At 41.6% G+C, this 17,086-nt stretch overlaps 1 protein-coding gene across 2 annotated transcripts; it reads right to left on the reverse strand.

The window, feature by feature from the left end:
• Positions 1–2,440: 2,440 nt before the first annotated feature.
• On the reverse strand, positions 2,441–13,531 carry CD28 (CD28 molecule). Of its 2 annotated transcripts, none has more exons than XM_057411744.1 (4): positions 13,343–13,531; positions 7,167–7,520; positions 6,801–6,919; positions 2,441–3,902 (listed from the first exon to the last, which is right to left on the reverse strand). In XM_057411744.1, the coding sequence occupies exons 1-4, from the start codon at positions 13,395–13,397 to the stop codon at positions 3,765–3,767; spliced, it is 666 nt and encodes a 221-aa protein (XP_057267727.1). In that variant the 5' UTR covers positions 13,398–13,531; the 3' UTR covers positions 2,441–3,764. The 2 variants fall into 2 exon arrangements, with proteins under 2 accessions (XP_057267727.1, XP_057267726.1); XM_057411743.1 differs by having other exon boundaries at positions 2,441–3,905.
• Positions 13,532–17,086: the final 3,555 nt, after the last annotated feature.

Below are 17,086 nucleotides of genomic sequence, written 5' to 3' on the forward strand. Positions count from 1 at the left end.
CGTGGTTGTTTGGCATGACTGAAAATCTGAAGATTATGGGAAAAATCAAAGGGATGAAAGACCCCCAAATCCTTCAAACAGAAAATATGCACCTATCCAATCACCACATGGCTCCAATCTCCTATAGCAACTCCTTACCCCAAACTGAAGAGGATAACACAAGACAGCCTTTGTGAAGTGTATAACTAGTCAGGGGTACAGTGGAAGGCTGCACAATGGTGTTAGAGGTTAACAAATGGATGGGTTCCTGCACTGCTGAGTCTGCCATAGAGGTGAAAGGAAAAGAGATGATATGCAAAGAAGGAAGATGTGATATTGCTTGACAGACATGCAGGGTCCATGTTTATAGCTGCAGAAGAAAGAAGAGGCATTTTCAAAAACTCTCATGCAGGAGAAGGATATTAGAATTTGGGGTATTCAAACTAGAAGGAATATCCAAGACTTTTGGCATTAGTAACCCTGATAGCCCCAGTGGTGAAGGCTCAAGATACTGCAAAGATAACTCCTCAGCATTTGTCTCCTAGGGGCTTGGTTTCTGGAAGCATGGAAGAGACAGGCTGTTGTTTCATACTGTGTGGGATACATGCAGAACAGGAATCAGCATGCAGGGGGCTGGAGCAGCACAACCCTTGGTTGACCCCTTGCAACATATGTTGATTGCCATTCAGATATGATGACTGCATATCAGATGTTCGTTTGACACTGAGATCCAGAATTTGAGGGAAGGAGGATGAAAAATCAAATCACTGTTTGGCAAGACTATATTTGCATTTGAATTAAGACCTGTGTGGAAGGCAGAAAACCCTATTGATCTCTTGCTGTCCTCCATAAGGGCCAGTTTCCAAGTTCAGAGTTGCAACAGAGGGAGGTTTCTCTTTACATCATCCTGTAAACAGTATATAGTCCCCAAAGGCAGGGCCAGGGAGGGCCAGGGCTGTCCTGGCATGTTATGCATTGCCTAAAACCAGATGGAATAAATTAGGATTGCTCTGTTTGTCATATATGCTAATCCACATATGCAGAGCCAAACTCCAGGCTTAAATGGCTTGCTTCTCTGCAAACACTTTCATTTAGTCCCTTACAGTGGTGGATAAAAGGTATTTACTGGTGTCTCACCGCCAACAGTCTGTAATCTCTGTCCCTACAGTTCTTTAATATAACAGCAATGTCCACTTTTACACAGTGCTGGGGCTTTTCCTGTCCTGATTCTTCACGTTTGTTTCATTATATGTCTAGGATGTATCTCCCTTTCTTTTTGGTCAGTCAAATGAATTAATCTTATTCCAGATGTTCCAGGACTTACTTTCCAGTATCATGTCCTGGGAGCTATCAGAATGCTTTAGATATGGAAATTACAAAAGTGTTAGGGGAAGGAAAGCAAATTATACCAACATTTGCTTTAGAAAGTAATACTTTTCTCTGACTAGCCTCAGGCCCAATGCATTTATTCAGTTTTAATTTACTGTATCTATTTAATAATTTTAAAACAAGATTGCAAAAAGTACAATAATACTCTAGGGAATATAGATATAATGAAATAGAAACATCTGTATCTAAAAATATATACATGAAGTTTAAATAGAGAATATTTGCTCTGTTTTATGCTTTTGGTACACATTTGCCATCTCACCTTATATTTGCACTAGAAGATGTGATTTTTCACAGTGCATTGTAATCAGAGCAGTTGTTAACGTTGGGTTATACAATGACAACACTGGTAGATGGCATGGAGACTGATGAAACAGTGCCTTACCCTGTCAGAGGACTGCACAAAGCCTGCTGCTCTCTACCAGAAGTGGCTGGATGCCGCTGGCACAGGATCATCCACATCTCTCCTCCAAGTGAGGAGGAAGGTGGCAAGGCATTAGCATTCCCCCAGTCAGTGCAAGATCAGCCAAGATGGGACCATGCAGGGATTGCCATGGGTCCTGTCTGGCTTGTTCCCCTCTGCCCTCTGCACCTGCACCTTGCTGCCTCAGCTGTGGTACAAAGGCACAGTAAGGGGCTTTTCAGGAAGAGAGGGTAAAAAGTTTATGTGAAAAAAATGTCAGTCTTGGAGGGTTTGTGCATGTGGTGAGGGGCAAGGAGAAGAAACATAATCATAACCTTTTGGGTTTGCTGAACTGACCCAGAGGAGTGCTCTCAGGGCCTGCTGGGTCCAAGACCACAGTCCTATACCAAACACACAGCACTGCCTCACGGCAGTGGGTGCTCAGGCAAGTCACTGCTGCATAGAAGTGGCGTAGCACCCTCCAATAACATGGTTTGTGGCGATACAAGCAGATTATTGCCACACTTCCACATCTCTTCTTTTGTAATGTCCCTCCAAAGAGGGAAAGAATCTGCTTAACCCAATTTGGAGGAATGTTGCACAATCCTAATTTTATTTCAAGATGGAAATCTGATTTATTTTTTATTTAATTATATATATATTAGTCACTGTAAAATAAACCTCAACTCCTCAGTGTGAAAATGGATGTGATGCCAAGACAATCCCAATTACAATTTAGGATGTCTTATTAATGTAAACATGCTTAATTGAAAGGATGAAGCAGATTTTGCTGAAAACTTTGTCCTAATCCAGCATGGAGCATTCCTGAAGAACGTCTTTAGACAGAAAGGTAACCTCCAGTCAACAAAAAGTTCCTTGAAGAGCCTAGAGCAGTTCCTGCAGGTGGCTGAGCGCTTGCATTCCTGATTCACAATGGTGGGAATGAAGTACCCTCTCACAACCCAAAACCTTGGGTGCTTATAGGAAAAAAATTCAAGTGATCATTAGTTGCTCATGTCTGGACCCAGATTTTCAGAAGAGCTCCCGCCTGGTACGGCCTAGGTGCTGGAAGATGTGCACGCGTTTTCAGGAGGACTCGGCAGAATGCCTTCTGGATAGAAACAAAAACTAAAAAAGGAGGTAAAGCTCTCCTCCAGATCTGACCTCTGTGTTTTCTAATGCTTCCCATACAACTTTCTGTTCCCTCGCTGTAGGAGGCAAACAAAACAGAAATGGGGTTCTTCATGATGACGACAGATCTTTCTTCCTCTCCTGATTGTCTTTATTTTGTCTCTAGGTTGATTACTTTCTCACTCTGTGGATTTGCTTGGCCATGACTTCAAATGGCCTTATAGCAAAGTATCCAACCTAAGGGGTCACATATTGAAGGTTTAGTAGTTTTCTATCAGCTTGATTTGTCCTGGCAGCCCATTTGTGTCACAGCCTAATACCTTGGCTGACTTTTCAGTCTTTCTTTCAAGCATGTGTTTTGAAGTTCAGACTGTGCCCTGGTCTTGTAGGGAAGAAAATACTTTTTTTTTTTTGCATTTTGCCATATTTAACAAGGGTGTCTGAGGATTAGACATACAGGAAAGGAAACTAAGGGTTAAGTCTAACGCTGCAGTTATTGGGAAAGGTCAGATGTTCTGGGTCTCCTAATAGCTAGGCAAAACCACAAGTGTTAGGAGCAGACCAGCTCTGAGTTCTGATTCCATCTTTCTGTCCTACCCACTGACAACCCTCATCACAAGTTGTATCCCATTTTCAGCCATCATGGAAAACAGTCCTTTTAACTTCCCCCTTGGTTTTATGTTTGTTTGGTTTTCTTTTAGTATATTATATCAAAGTTTAGCCAATACTTGCTGTGATGTAGTTATCCATGATCAATAACAACAAACATGATGAGAAAATGAGAGGCTGTCCTTCCATGTCCAAGAGCAAGTGACTGCCTAGAAGCACCCAAGGCCACTAGTAGGTCAGCTGATGAGTATCATCACGGCTGCCAGGACCGATATGCAGTGTAGTCTCGTGTCGGTGCATAGGACGGGTAACCCTTGTTCTTCTGGTATGGTGGGTGCCGGGGAGTCATGTTCATGTAGTCACTCTGATGGTACAGGTTCTTTTTAGATTTCTGCTGTGGGAAAAGGGTGAAGAGAAGTGTGAAAACATTTCTGCAATTAGTCTGTCCCGCCTGGGGTGAGCACTTGAGAAGGGAAATGAAGAAGGGGAACAGGGGTCCTTTGAACAGAGGGGGGTTGAATATTAAGAAGACCTGAGAGAAGTTAGTAATGGATTTAATTAATTTTTCCTTCTTTGAATTAACAAATCGTCTCACCCAACTCTCATATTAACTACGGACAGTTCTGACCTTAGTTCCTGATTCAGGGAAGCAGACATACTTATTAGGCAGCCTCAGGTTTAAGGGCATTTACAGAAAGATTGGAACACACATTCTCATAAAATAATCTATGGAGTTTGCCCAACCTGAATGTACGTCTCCAGCTTATCTGCCAAGAGATTTACAGTTAGTTTTCCAAGGATACAGGCTGGTGCCTCTCACCACCAATTCTCAGCTGTGAAGTGACTCAGCAGAAGCAATGCAGCCTGAACAGTGAAGGCTGTCCTCCTTTATTAGGAGGAAAAAAGATATCAGCTTAACTCAAAAAGAAGCAGGAAAAATCAGCCTAGGATATGTGTATCATGGTTTGCCTACCATTTACAGAAGTATCATACAATGCCTTTATTGTTCTAAGCCTTCCTTTGAGGTGCAAAAGAATCAAAGCTGATGTTAATCTTCTATTTGTATCACTATCTGAGCCTCAAAAATCTCATTTCCACTGTTGAATTCCTGCTTTATAATGTCCCTGTGAGACAAGGGAGGCATCATCTGTCTCAGAAATGCAAGCAGCAGAAGACAGGTGAAATAATTTGCCTGTAATCGTAGAGGAAGTTTGTGGCTACAGCAGCAGTTGAGCCTCTGACTTCTGCAGGCTGTGCATAAGGTTGGTGTTTCTGTGTAGCTGAAGGCTTTATTGATCAGGGGCTAGGTAAAGTGCTTCCTTGCTTTTTTGTCAATACTGATTATACCTTCTTTTGTAAATCTCCCTTATACTGACGTTTCCTTCTTAGGTACATAAATATTTGCATATGCTGCAATATGCTTGTGATGCTGCAGAATTGGAGGAGCTTTGTATTAGAAAATCTGGTGGCTGAGTTATGCTGTACATATAGAGTAGGGCAGTTACTAGGAAACATTTTAAGCTTTTTTATATTAATCATATATACATATATGCAAGGTGTTCACTGTAAGTTACATGCTGTTTAAGTCATGCAATGCAGGTGGTGTATATATATCAGTAGATACAAAAGCTTTACTTGCATGTGTTCAACTCCATAATATATGATTATTAATTCACCTAAAAGGCAATTTTGCTTGGGAGAAAGACATTTTGCTAGCATGAATGAATGCTGGACTGTCACAGGATCAAAGACTGATGCTTCTGGAGAGGAAAGCAGCCTTTTCCTCCAGGGAAGGCAGAACTGTTATGTAAATGGAGGAATCTTTAGCTGCTTTCAGGAACTCAGGTGAAACAGGCTTGCTGTGGCTGTCAAGTATCATATTTTAGGAGTTTTTTTTTCACAATGTCTTCTAGGCAGCTGTATTTATACTCAGCAACACGCTAAATATATCCATGCTCTGAGTACATATTATCAGGAGAATATCTCCAGCAGAGATAACAGCAGGTAAAACCTGATGTAGTGAATGGCACACATCACAGTGCAGCCTTGCCACTCTTGCTGGGGGCAGACATGTTAGTAGCAAAGTGTGTAGCCATTAGGTACCAAATGAATATAGCAGAGAAAATGGTTCAGATTGTAAATGATGGATTTGAATCTACAGTGTCTCATCAGGCACAGCCACTGTAGCACAGCATCATAATGCCATCAGCTGTTTGCTGTAATCCTCTCAACTCTCCTAGGAGTCAGCCTCCACAGTAGGGCACAAAGAAGGACCTGCCTCTGCATCTTCCTATGGCAATGCCCCATTTGATGTTTTCCATCAGAAATAATTATATATTGAACAAGCATATTTTTGTGAAATGCTTAACAGATCTCAATATTCAACCAGCAGTGAGAGTGGCTTTCTGTATACACACATTGAACCTCTCAGGGACTCTGGGCTCTTTTTACAGGCTACCTCCTAATGTACTGATAATTGCTATTTAATGACAAAGATACAGGACAAGGGCAGAATGCAAGGAACACAGCTGTCTATGATCATTGTTGAAGTCTTTTCCACATGGAGTAACTAGTGTAAATCAGCTCTGGGAGATCACAGTCCTAAGACTTGTCTAGGAAGATGTCCTCCTGCTGCCTCTCCATCACACCTCACTCTCTCTGTACTCCACCAGGCAGAACTGGATGTGGCCTTGGCCAGCCAACTCTCCAGAGAGATTAGAAAGCAAAAATAATGAGCCATAAGACTCTCAGCTTTTTTAGCATTAATGTACAGTGGCAGACAAGGGACTACTGAGATCACAGTGCTCCTATTTGCTTGCAGCCAAGCTGCTAGAAATATCACGTACTTGAGGGAATTGGTGGATAGGCACAAGGCATCGGTGCAGATGGCCTTCGGCTAACTGAGCATTCACTAAGATAGTTTTACTGTAGGTGCGCTCCTTCTCTCAGTCTAGGCTCAAAGGGGTTTTCCAGGAATGCTTGTAGTGCCGGATTTCCTTGACACAGACAATTGGCAGAGCTAGAGACTGTGTCACAGTATTTCTAGTGTGCTGGGCACTCGCAGCACTGCGGCAGTACTATTTGCTTTAGCCCTCTACTGCAGAGGCCTGACTGCCCACCTGAACAGCATCTGGTGTTTCACCTCTTTTGGGGTGTAGCGGGGATGAAGAAGCACTGTGATCCTGAGGTGAGGGGTATCAGTGAGTTTGTGGTAAGCACAGCAAGTATAGACTAAAAAATGAACTAGGACAAAGAGCACATAGAGCAAAGGAAAATAGTAGTTTCTTACCCAGTAGTTAACAAAAGCTGCGGTTATCAGCATACTGTAGAAAGCAAGAACTCCAGTCACTGCCACCATAGTCCACAAAGGAATTGCAGACTGAGGCTCTCGTATTTGCATGGGTGTCTCTTCAGGGAAAAGAACAAAGAAAACTTTAAGTACGTGAAAGCAACCCCCTCAATCTTTGCTTATTTACTCCTTGTTCCAATGAATTATTTGTATTAATCATCACCTTCTTCAGGACATCTGGAGCAGTGATGTAGTTTTACCACGCAACCCAACTTAATTTTTTTTAAAGGAAACTAACTGCATTAAGCCATCATGTAGAGAGTGTGTATAGGGAGGATACTGGCCTACAGAGAGTTCTCAGCTTACCTTTCACATGAATGACCGTGCCATTACTCTTCTCATTGTAGACATACGGGGGTGGATACATGGCCTCAATTTTGCAGAAGTAAATGTCAGTTTGGTTGACACTCATATTCCAGAGATTGAAGATGACTTTGTCTTTATCATGAATCCCCTCACAGTTGAATTCTTTATTTGAATTGCTGCTAATTTTGGTTGTGTTCCATAAAATAAAGCAAACTTCAACCGCTCTGTCTGTTCCTTTGTGCAGTGAAGCTCGAAACTCCTTCCCCGTTCCATTGTATGTGTAATTGCAGACTAGAGTTGCGTTTTTGTGAGCTACAGTGAGCAAAGGACTCTGATCTACTAAAATCTTGTTTTCTGGAAGAGAGAGGAGAAAGTGAGAAAAACACTTATTTATAAAATACTGCATGAGATACAGAAACACTTCAGAGCCACACATCCTCCCATGCAACTCTTCTCCACAACTCATCTCCTTTGCTGACACTTCCTACCAGGGTACATAACCACCAAGCTGCAGAAGCAGTTTCTCACAGGAGCACTTATTGCTGCAATTCCCCTTTAAATAAATAACTACATAGTCACTAGGGGAAAGTGTGAAGTCAAGAGTGTTTTTCTTCAGAAACAGAACACTGGTACAGAAAGTGGCCCATGTGATAAATACTTAGCATCAGGGCTCAGAAGGCTACTCTGCAATGTGTGTGCATGTGTATACTTATAAGGCCACCTTAGTCTACCCTTTCCTTAGCAGGCATTTTCCCAGGAGACATTATGGAGTGAAAATGCTGTGAATTAAATGCTGAGTTTAGCAGTCAGATAAGAGAATATTATTTATACATTTGCTTTTTAATCATATGACAGACTTGAAGAGTTTGCAGGTGGATTTGCTGAACCATTTCAAAGGTTTGGACCTTGGACAATGAGCACTGAAAGCATGAACTGCTGTCATTTTAATGTAAAATAAGTCATTTCTCTAGCTAGCTAGCAGCTGTAGTAGATTCTTAATCTCTCAAAGGACTCAGGAGCTGACTAATTTGATGCTGCATTGGCACTTAGCATTTGAATGGCCTGCAGAAAAGCATCGCATGAAGGTATAATTCAATTTGAATTGACCAGACTAATACATAAACAGGAAATGTTTTCTGACATAGAGACCTCTGTGCTACTACCTGCCAAACAATGAAACACTGCAAGGACTATGCAGAAAGACAACTTCTTTCAAGAAAAATCATCCTGTACAAACAAGGCCCAACTTTTGGTGACAAGGTGGTCACAAATGGTGACCTGTAAGTAAGAGGACGGGAGTTCTGGCTTTCAGGCTAGGAACTTGCCAGAACAAAAGACAGCCCTTTTGTGTGTGTATATGATTATGCAACTCTTCATGCAAGCTCGACTCACATGAGGTCTTAGTAGCCTTTTATAGATCCCTGAGAATTGCTGTGGTTGTGAGAATTACAATTCTATCTCTTGTCCTGAAAATCTGCTGCAAAAACTATATTCTTTCTAATTAATCCAGGTGATGAGACTTCAGAAAAGGCTAGTAAGGGAAATGAATGGGACAGAGGCCAGATCCAGAATGCCCAGAAAACAAGTATTTCACCATGTTTAACAATATTTAGGACCAGAAAGCTACATTTAGTGTGTTTATACCCACAGAAGAAGATGGAGTACCCTGGCCTTTTGCACAGGATACTCCTTTGGGATGAATGTGATCCAGGGAGTAAAGTAAACACAGAGCTGCATGAGATGGCCAAGACTAGTGATAGGGTGTGGGCAGTAAAAACAACCCACTGCTAGCAGGTTCTCTAGTTATCAGCCCAACCCATGAAACTGCTGAAGTTGCTCATTTTCTCACTGAAAGTCTTGTTTAACATCCTTTTCTGCTCATGAGATCAGGAAGCCATGAGACAGGGAATGCTCTACTGCCGCAGATTTATCAAAGAAAGACTGTGGTCTAATTTCCTTGTGTTTCTTTGTTCAACATAGTTAGTATGTGGGGCTGAGCAGGGCTCATTGCAGCTCTGAACTCCCATGCTTGCAGGGAACCCAAACACTATGAAACTTCTTATTTTGATGAAGGATGAGTATTTCCAGGCTTTCCAGCAGAAAAAAGCACAGATCATGGAGTCCCGGAACTGAGCAGTAACTGAATAATAACAGACAAGGCAGGTTTCTACTTGAGCTGCTGCCTGTGGTGAATTTTCATTGAAACGAAGACATTTCAACAAAACATTTCAGTTTCATCGAATCAGCATTTTCCAACAAAAGCTCTCACATGGGCTTATAAGGCATGAGTAAAGAGGGGGAGGTTTGGATTCCACCCCTTTAGACAAGGTATTTCATCATATTTTTGTTGGCCAGAAAATTGATCTTTGGCCTAAGTGGCAATGTACTTGTCTGCAATAGAACTGTTCTACCTTTAGCACAGCAGAATTCTACACATCTCGCTCGAGACATTTATTCTGATTTGCACTGCAATAGTGCCCACCAGTACAACCCTGACTGAGACAGAAAAGGTCTCTTCTAAAGGTGTATGCAATCCCTGTGACAGAGTTTACAACCAGAACAGGCATCCTGGAACAGAGGCTTGCAGAAGCGTTATACTTCAGAAAAATGCTTGCCTGTTTTTTGCTGCAAATACTTATAGAAAACTAATGGATGTTTATTGCTGAGCCTGTTCAGATTTTCACTATGGCCAAAGGAAGGACAAAGAGCACTAAAATCTCATCCCTGAGGGACCACCTTCAAAAGTTATTTTAGACTCATCTGCAGACCTCAACAACTTCCCGCCACCTTTTGCTGTTGTCAGCTAATGTGGAATCCTGATGTTTAGTACCTAGCTTCATGCCTTGAGATTCACGATTTGGCTACAGTTTTGGGCTATTTATGTCCCTGTCATAATACTGTGCTAATTTGCAACCAGTCTCTTTTGGTACACCTACCTAAAATAGTAAGTTCTTTCAACTTATTTCCACCTCTTGGGGTTTTGGTCTGGTCTGTTTGCCTTGACGTGCAGGCTGTGTGTTGATAACCTGTCCCCATGCTGCTGATGTTGGGATGCAGCATGGCTCAGCACTGGGAAAAAGTGTGATTGTGAAGACTTTAAATGAAGACTTCTCCTACATGATTTAAGCTAAGCACTCAAATCTGTTTTCACAAAGTGGCTCTACTAGTTCAAGTCTAAATTGAGGAAGATCTTTTGGTTTTCATTTGTAGGAACTAATTAGTAGCACAGGAATCAGTTGGGCTGCAATGCCAGCAGGGGCAAGGCAGGCTTACCCCACACAGGAGTGTTAGACTGGCCTGCTTCCTCCTCCAGGCTTGGGTTTTTTGAATTGGAGAAAGTAAATCATGCCAAAATGTGTATTAGTTTCATGGATAAGACAAAGTAAGACCAGACATCCCTTACTTCACTTGTGATCTGAATAGGAATTGATTATATTCTTAGTTGTATCTGGACCATTCTGAGCAAAGATGGGCTGAGACTGCTTTTGCCTACGTACTTTTTCTTGTAAGTGTCACTTTGGGTTTATTAAAATGGAATGGTGAAACTCTAAAACATTTAGTATGTGTTTCCATTGGTGTACGCTTTCCCCTAAACAGGGCTATGATCGCCATTTCCAGAGCTGTGTTCAGTCATGCTGCATAGTAATAAATATCTGTATCTTGGCCTTACCCAGTAAAGATGATGGCACTTATGAAAAATTATTGTCAGTTTCAAAAAGCTGTGAAGTCTAAAACTGTAAAATCATTTAAGTCAGTGTACAGAGGCTACAAGTTTCCCAGGATCGTACGATTTGTATGCAATGGTATGTGAGATCTCAAAAGGTTTGCTAAGAATTTTTATACCTCATTTGCCATGCCGGACACGTGAGGAGGTTTTGCATCATGAAAAAAAAGTGCCATCCGTGGATAATATCCATAAAATTCTAACTCCTTAATCATGGACCCCTGATACAACCAAAACTTCATTGACTTTTTTTCTTCCTTTTTTATTTGCCAAGAAAGTGAAATAGAGTCGACAAAGTATGGAAAATAACTATTTTGAGGGGTTTTTTTCCAGAACTTTCCGTGAATCATCATCAGCTATTGGAAAAAATATTCTGCTAAAAATATTTTGTACTCTCCTTTCTTTCTTTTCCATGCCAATTGACTTCAAGGAGCTTTTTGCCAGAGCAAGGAATCTGTGAGAAGTTGGGATTTCTATAAGTAAAGTAAAAAAAATGGCCCAGATAAGTTGCTGGGGTGGTAGGTGAAAACCTGAAAGGAGGTTATTTAATCCACAAACAGAAAGTTGCACAGCTGTGCTATAAAAAAGGTATTCCAGTTCTGCTGCTGGTGGTCTGTTGAGCAATTACTTTAACTTCTCTTTCCCAGGCATGTGGGTCTTTCCCTGTTGCTTTGCTTTTTGGTCACCCAGCTATGTGTATAATGTGCAGCTGGAGGGAGCTTCCCCTTGTAGCCGTTATAGACTTGTTTTCTGCTGATCTTTCTTACACAGGTGTGAGTACTGCAGGAAACATACTACTACACAAAGCCCAGTTGACACTTGTTGCAAACTGACAAGAAAAACCCAGTGTGAACACAGGGGGTTTCTTGTCAGTTTGTGATTTTGGTTTTTTTAAACAAGAATTGGTTGATGTCACCTTAGTCTTGGCTCACCTCACCTCATAGATCTTCTGCATGCTGGTAACCCTAGTGGGTTAGAGGTTGATTTTAACACCCAGAGACCATAAGCCAGAAGGTTATGCGGTCAGAAAAACAATGAGGTAATTCGTGATACACTGCAGTGGGAAGCCACTGACACTACTAATTTCACAAAATTCATGGGACAGGCAACTACATATACCTGCCTCTCTTACAGGCTCTAGCAAGGTAATTATTTAGCCAACAAAAAGTGAGAAAGGTCGAACTGTTTAACTCATTGCTGATACTTGTTCCTTCCTGGAATCAGTTTCTTTTCTGACAACCAGGGGCCCATTGTGGAAATAATTAGAATGTTGCAAACACAGAATTATAAACATGGGAAAAGAAGAAGAAACAAAAAGCCTATGAACTCTTAAAGAAATGTAGATCATGGTGTCATGCAAATTACAATGTCTTCACTGAGGAAAAGAATTATAGAACAGTAAGGGAGAAATAAGGAAAAACCAGATTCAATTGTATCTCTCATATCAGGAAAAGCAAACCTTTAAAGATGCTCTATATGTGAAAAGTTTTATGCTGGAAAACAGATTTTTGTTCCTATCTGTAACTTCCCTGTAAAATACAAGACACCGATATTTGGAGAGCACCCAATAATAACAGTTCGCAGGCCAGTGGTTTAAAAAATTGTCTGTCTCAAGATTATCCTAGCAAAAGCCATCATCTCTTGCCTTGTTTTGCATTTTGATGTACCCCTTGGAAAGCCTTGTTAACTCTGAACATACGAACACTGCATCGTCAAGACAATGGCAAGGCAAAATACCCTCAGCCACCACAACTGAAGATTCAGAAGATTCACTAAGACTCAGGATTTCAAAATCACAAATAGATATTTTATGTTGTTAAAGATCTTCTCAGAAAGAAGCAAGGTATCTCGTGAATAACAATAAATTTCTAAACAAAGCAATCCCCATCCTCCCATTTTTTGAGCTCAGTAAGCAACTCCACTTTTGGTCCTTTTATTTTCTAGTTCTGTGAAGATGTGGGTGGGCTCAGCTCTGCAGCCCATCACACCAAGCTGGGCCATAGTGGGCCCTGGAGCTTTGCACATAAGACTTGGGGGTGGTGGAGAGGGTGACCCAAGAGAGGCACTGGCATCAGGTCTGCTCAACCTCCCTGCCCCTAAAGAGTAGGCACTTGTGAGCAAAATCTGTAAAGCTGGGGAAAGGTGAAATAAACCCTCCTCTATCTATGCATGCAATTCCCAAATGCATCTAAAGACAAATCAAATTAAAAGAAATCTTTTGGATCCTATCTTGCAAGGATACTTGTGGCAGGAAAAAAATCAGCTTCTTAGTAATATCAATTTGCTCCATATGCAGTCTTAGCAGCACACTCTCTCTGTTCCCTTTCATCCAAACACAGAATGATTTCTGCAAGTCAATTCAAAGCTATTCTAGTCCTTTTCTCCCCTGATCATCACAATGAGGAAAATCAGCAGATAGGCTTGAAATGGGGTGGGGTGGGGGGGTTGTTACCTGTTACATCAGCAGTGGGGATGAAGCAGAGCACCACGACGATCCCCAAGAGCATGGTGCTAACGGTGGGCCTAATGCTTTGTCCCCACCCCCTCCAGGCACTGTCACGTCTCCCAGGGCCCCGTACCACCAGCCCTCCTTCCCTGTGGGGCCAGGCTGCACCTTCAGTTGCTCACAAAACTTCTCTCCTCCTCCCTCCGCAGCACATGATACACAGCCAAGTGAAACCACTGTAATGGCAACGCTTGAACAGGAAGTTAAATTGTTTGATGATTTTAGGATGTTGCCTCTACAAAGCTCAGTAACACCTGAAAGTCAGTGGAAGCCAGCATTTCAAAACAGGGACTCTTGTCCCTGTATTGCAAGATCCGTGCTTGTGTTTGGGGCTCTGCAGGGTTGCTTCTATCAGTAAGAAATGGGCTTCCCTAGAGGTGCAGTGCTGCTTTTTTTTACCGAGAATACATACAGATATATACTGTTCCCATCATCACAGCAGATGCAAACAGCAGTTTTTAAGTTCCTGGTGGCCAAACCTGGTCCCTCAGGAAGCTGCGTGCTCAAGAAGCTCCATCTGTCCCCACTCCCAGGAGCAGAAACCTTCTTCTCTTGGCCTGCCATCTTGCTTCTGTCTGCCTTCCCAGAACCTGGGAACACTGACATATTTTGGCAGTAGATAATCTCAGTTTGTTCATTTTCATTTTTCTATATCTGCTGGCTGTCTAAATGCAGACCAAACAGTGCAAGAAATAATGATCTGGTATACCTACCCTTTTGAAAAAAATCCCAAGTCGTAAATGAGCTTAACTGTAATCCCATTGACATCTAAATAAAGGCAGCATAGAGCAGACACACTTCTCAATCAGTGCTTTCGTTAGAGGTCTTCTTATTTAAAGTTTTTCTCTTTGACTCACTTGGTAAATGCTCACTCCTCTTTGCCCTGCAAGCTCAATGTCACCTCTCCTCTTGAAACAGCAGGATTCTGAGAGCCAGTTAATGGCATTTATAACTGTGAGGAACTCTCGTTAGTAACTGTTGACTTTTGTCCACCAAAGTAGAAATATTGAGCTGCATTGATGTCTGTCATTATCTGTGATTTATCTGAGAGTGTTTAGGAGGAAGACTTTCAAGGAAACTGGGCTGTTGCAGAAAGGAATGAAGACCCATGAACTCTTTTTCTTTTTCCCTTAGTATCTGAGGTCTTTAGGCTATGTTTTGTCAGAAATTTCATATGCAATGAAGGGGCAGCTTAGCTGGTGTATCCATTTGAAACCTAGGAGTTTTGATAATATTCTTTTGTTTTCGAGTTGGTGTAAACTGCCAGAAATACTAAAAGTTTGTGAATTGCCTTGTACTTAAAATAAAAAAAAATATAGTTAGATTCTCTCTTTCTTAGCCCATTTTTGTGGCTTTTAAATAACCTTTTGAGTCATATGAGTGTATACCTGCAGTTATCAATGAAATAGTCTCAGTCTAATTTGAAGTAAGAATCCCCCAACAAAGTTACAAAATTCAGTATCTTTTTGCTGAACTGCACTGTCTTGGAACTGAAACCCACTGTTGTCACATCTTCTAGCTCAGGTAACTGAACCTACATAATGTTTATTGAGCCTGCTGCACATTTATGCAGCCTGGCTGTCAGATCCTTTCTGTATTTGGGGTACAGATTCAAAGTGCACAGAGAGTACATTCTCCCCTCATCACAGAATTATCAGAGTATACTGCAGAGTGCTACTGCTGTTCATTTTACTGGCATATGTTGTCAAAGGGGCACCATTCAGATGGAAAGCTGATTATGGAAACAGTTGTGTAGGAAGAGACCACTCTAGGAATGTCACTAACAACAGTGAACAGTGTGCATTCTCTTCAGCATGGCAGTGAACCCATTTATTCCCTTCCATCCCTTATTGCTCCTCATGTGCGTCTCCCGTGCTAAGGACAGTCCAAGGTATTTATTGCAAACAGGGACTGGGCTGGTGGAATAGAGGAGAGGGGAGAGGGGACACTGAGAAATTATCCACTATGGCTCTGGGGGGGACCAACCTCTGAGGTATCGTTTCTCTCTGTGCTGATGAACAATGGTACCAGTATTTCCCTTTCCAGAGCCTCTGGTCCTTCAGTCATGATTTTAGTTTTGCCTAATGGTTTCTTTTTTGATCCCTGGAGTAAGGAAGGGCATTCCGCCCTTCTTCCCACCCCCAAAATAGCTCTTGGCTCATCTGCCCTTCTTGGTTTTCTAGGATTTTAAAAGGGTACAAATCATCCCTGTGTTCCCGAGGGTATGGCTTCTTTCCTTCTCCAAATTGCAGCTCTTCGCTAATGTAAACAGTTCATTTCCAATCACTGAGATATTCAACTTTGTCATTTCACATGTATGATCTTTTTCTGTTGCCAAAGTTATCACAAGGGTAGGGGAAGGAGATATTAAGTGCAAGCTGTCTTGCACTTAGGACAAACCACAAAAATGTTTAGCTAGGGAAAAAAAGAACAACCTAAAACTGTCCCCCAGTGCGCCCTCATTCTAAATTTTTCATTATTCTCCCACCTTTCTAAGTATCTTCTATACCCTGAGCATTACCCAAGGGTGTTCTGCATTACCATTAATTGAGGCACCATTCACTTCTTATCTCATTTTCCATTCAGAGATCAGTCTGTGTGTATGCTGGCAGACAGGCTCTGCTTGCTGTCACAGCACTGGAAATCTAGACTAATGTTATAAATTCAGTGGAGCTAGAACTGTGAGGGCACTGAAAGAGCTAAAGATGCAATTTGGCCATGTTTAGGAAAAAGGTTTCCATCCCGTCCCAAAATGGCTGAAATTGCAGTCCAAGAGAAGTAGATAAAAGGAACGGGTTTTCAGGGTACGCAAGAATCTAGAATATGGGCTTTTTACTCATTACAGTATGTAAATAAACACTCCAGGTATTTGACATTTTTGAGCTTTTCATGCCTACTGTTAGAAAACCAAGTACTGACAGGAGCTATGAGCTGAGTTTTAGAGAAATGTTGATATGATCTAGTATGGTTTCTCAGAAGATTATCTGGAGATCTTTAAAATAGTCCAAAGAAATCCCAAGCAGGCTGCCGGTTTGCCTTTATGTTGAAGAATGAGGAAGTAATGACCCACATATCCTGAGCCAAGCACTCAGCTGATAAAGTCAAGAAAGAGATTCCAAATTTGTTGTGATTTAAGAAGTGGATTGTTTAGATTGTTTAGACTGAACTCCCTTCAATCACTGGAAGTTGTATAGTGCTATACTTATAGTGTATATAGTGTATATTTGTATATATACACTATATATAGTGTATAATTGTTCCCAGCACATACTCCTGTTCTCAGGCAAATAAAAATGTACATGCATAAGAAGAGTAATTGCAACAATATACTATCATTCACTTATTCCTGAGAAGTTCAGTCTAATGGGAGGAGAGTTCTTTCTGACTAGCAAGACAATGAACGATCCTTTTTATATTCACTCCTACTGTGTCTAGTAAGCTAACCCTAAAGAGTTGTGTTGAATTTGTCATCCAAGGCACAATCTGAAGTTACATATTGTTATCTCTACTTTACACATGGGGAATGGAATCACAGAAAGGTGAAGAGACATGCCCAAGGATATACCTCAGGTTAGTGACAGAGCTAGGGACCACTACAAGTAGCCCTGTGCTCTTTAGTTTTCAAGGTCTGATCGGCTTTCTGACAGCCTCTGTCCTATGTTGTCATTTCCCTTGCACACCCATGAATTT

This window comes from Pezoporus wallicus, unplaced genomic scaffold (assembly GCF_028554395.1).
Source record: "Pezoporus wallicus isolate ANWC-B61680 ecotype Strahan unplaced genomic scaffold, APGP_CSIRO_Pwel_v1 contig_6732, whole genome shotgun sequence".
NCBI classification, from domain to species: domain Eukaryota; kingdom Metazoa; phylum Chordata; class Aves; order Psittaciformes; family Psittacidae; genus Pezoporus; species Pezoporus wallicus.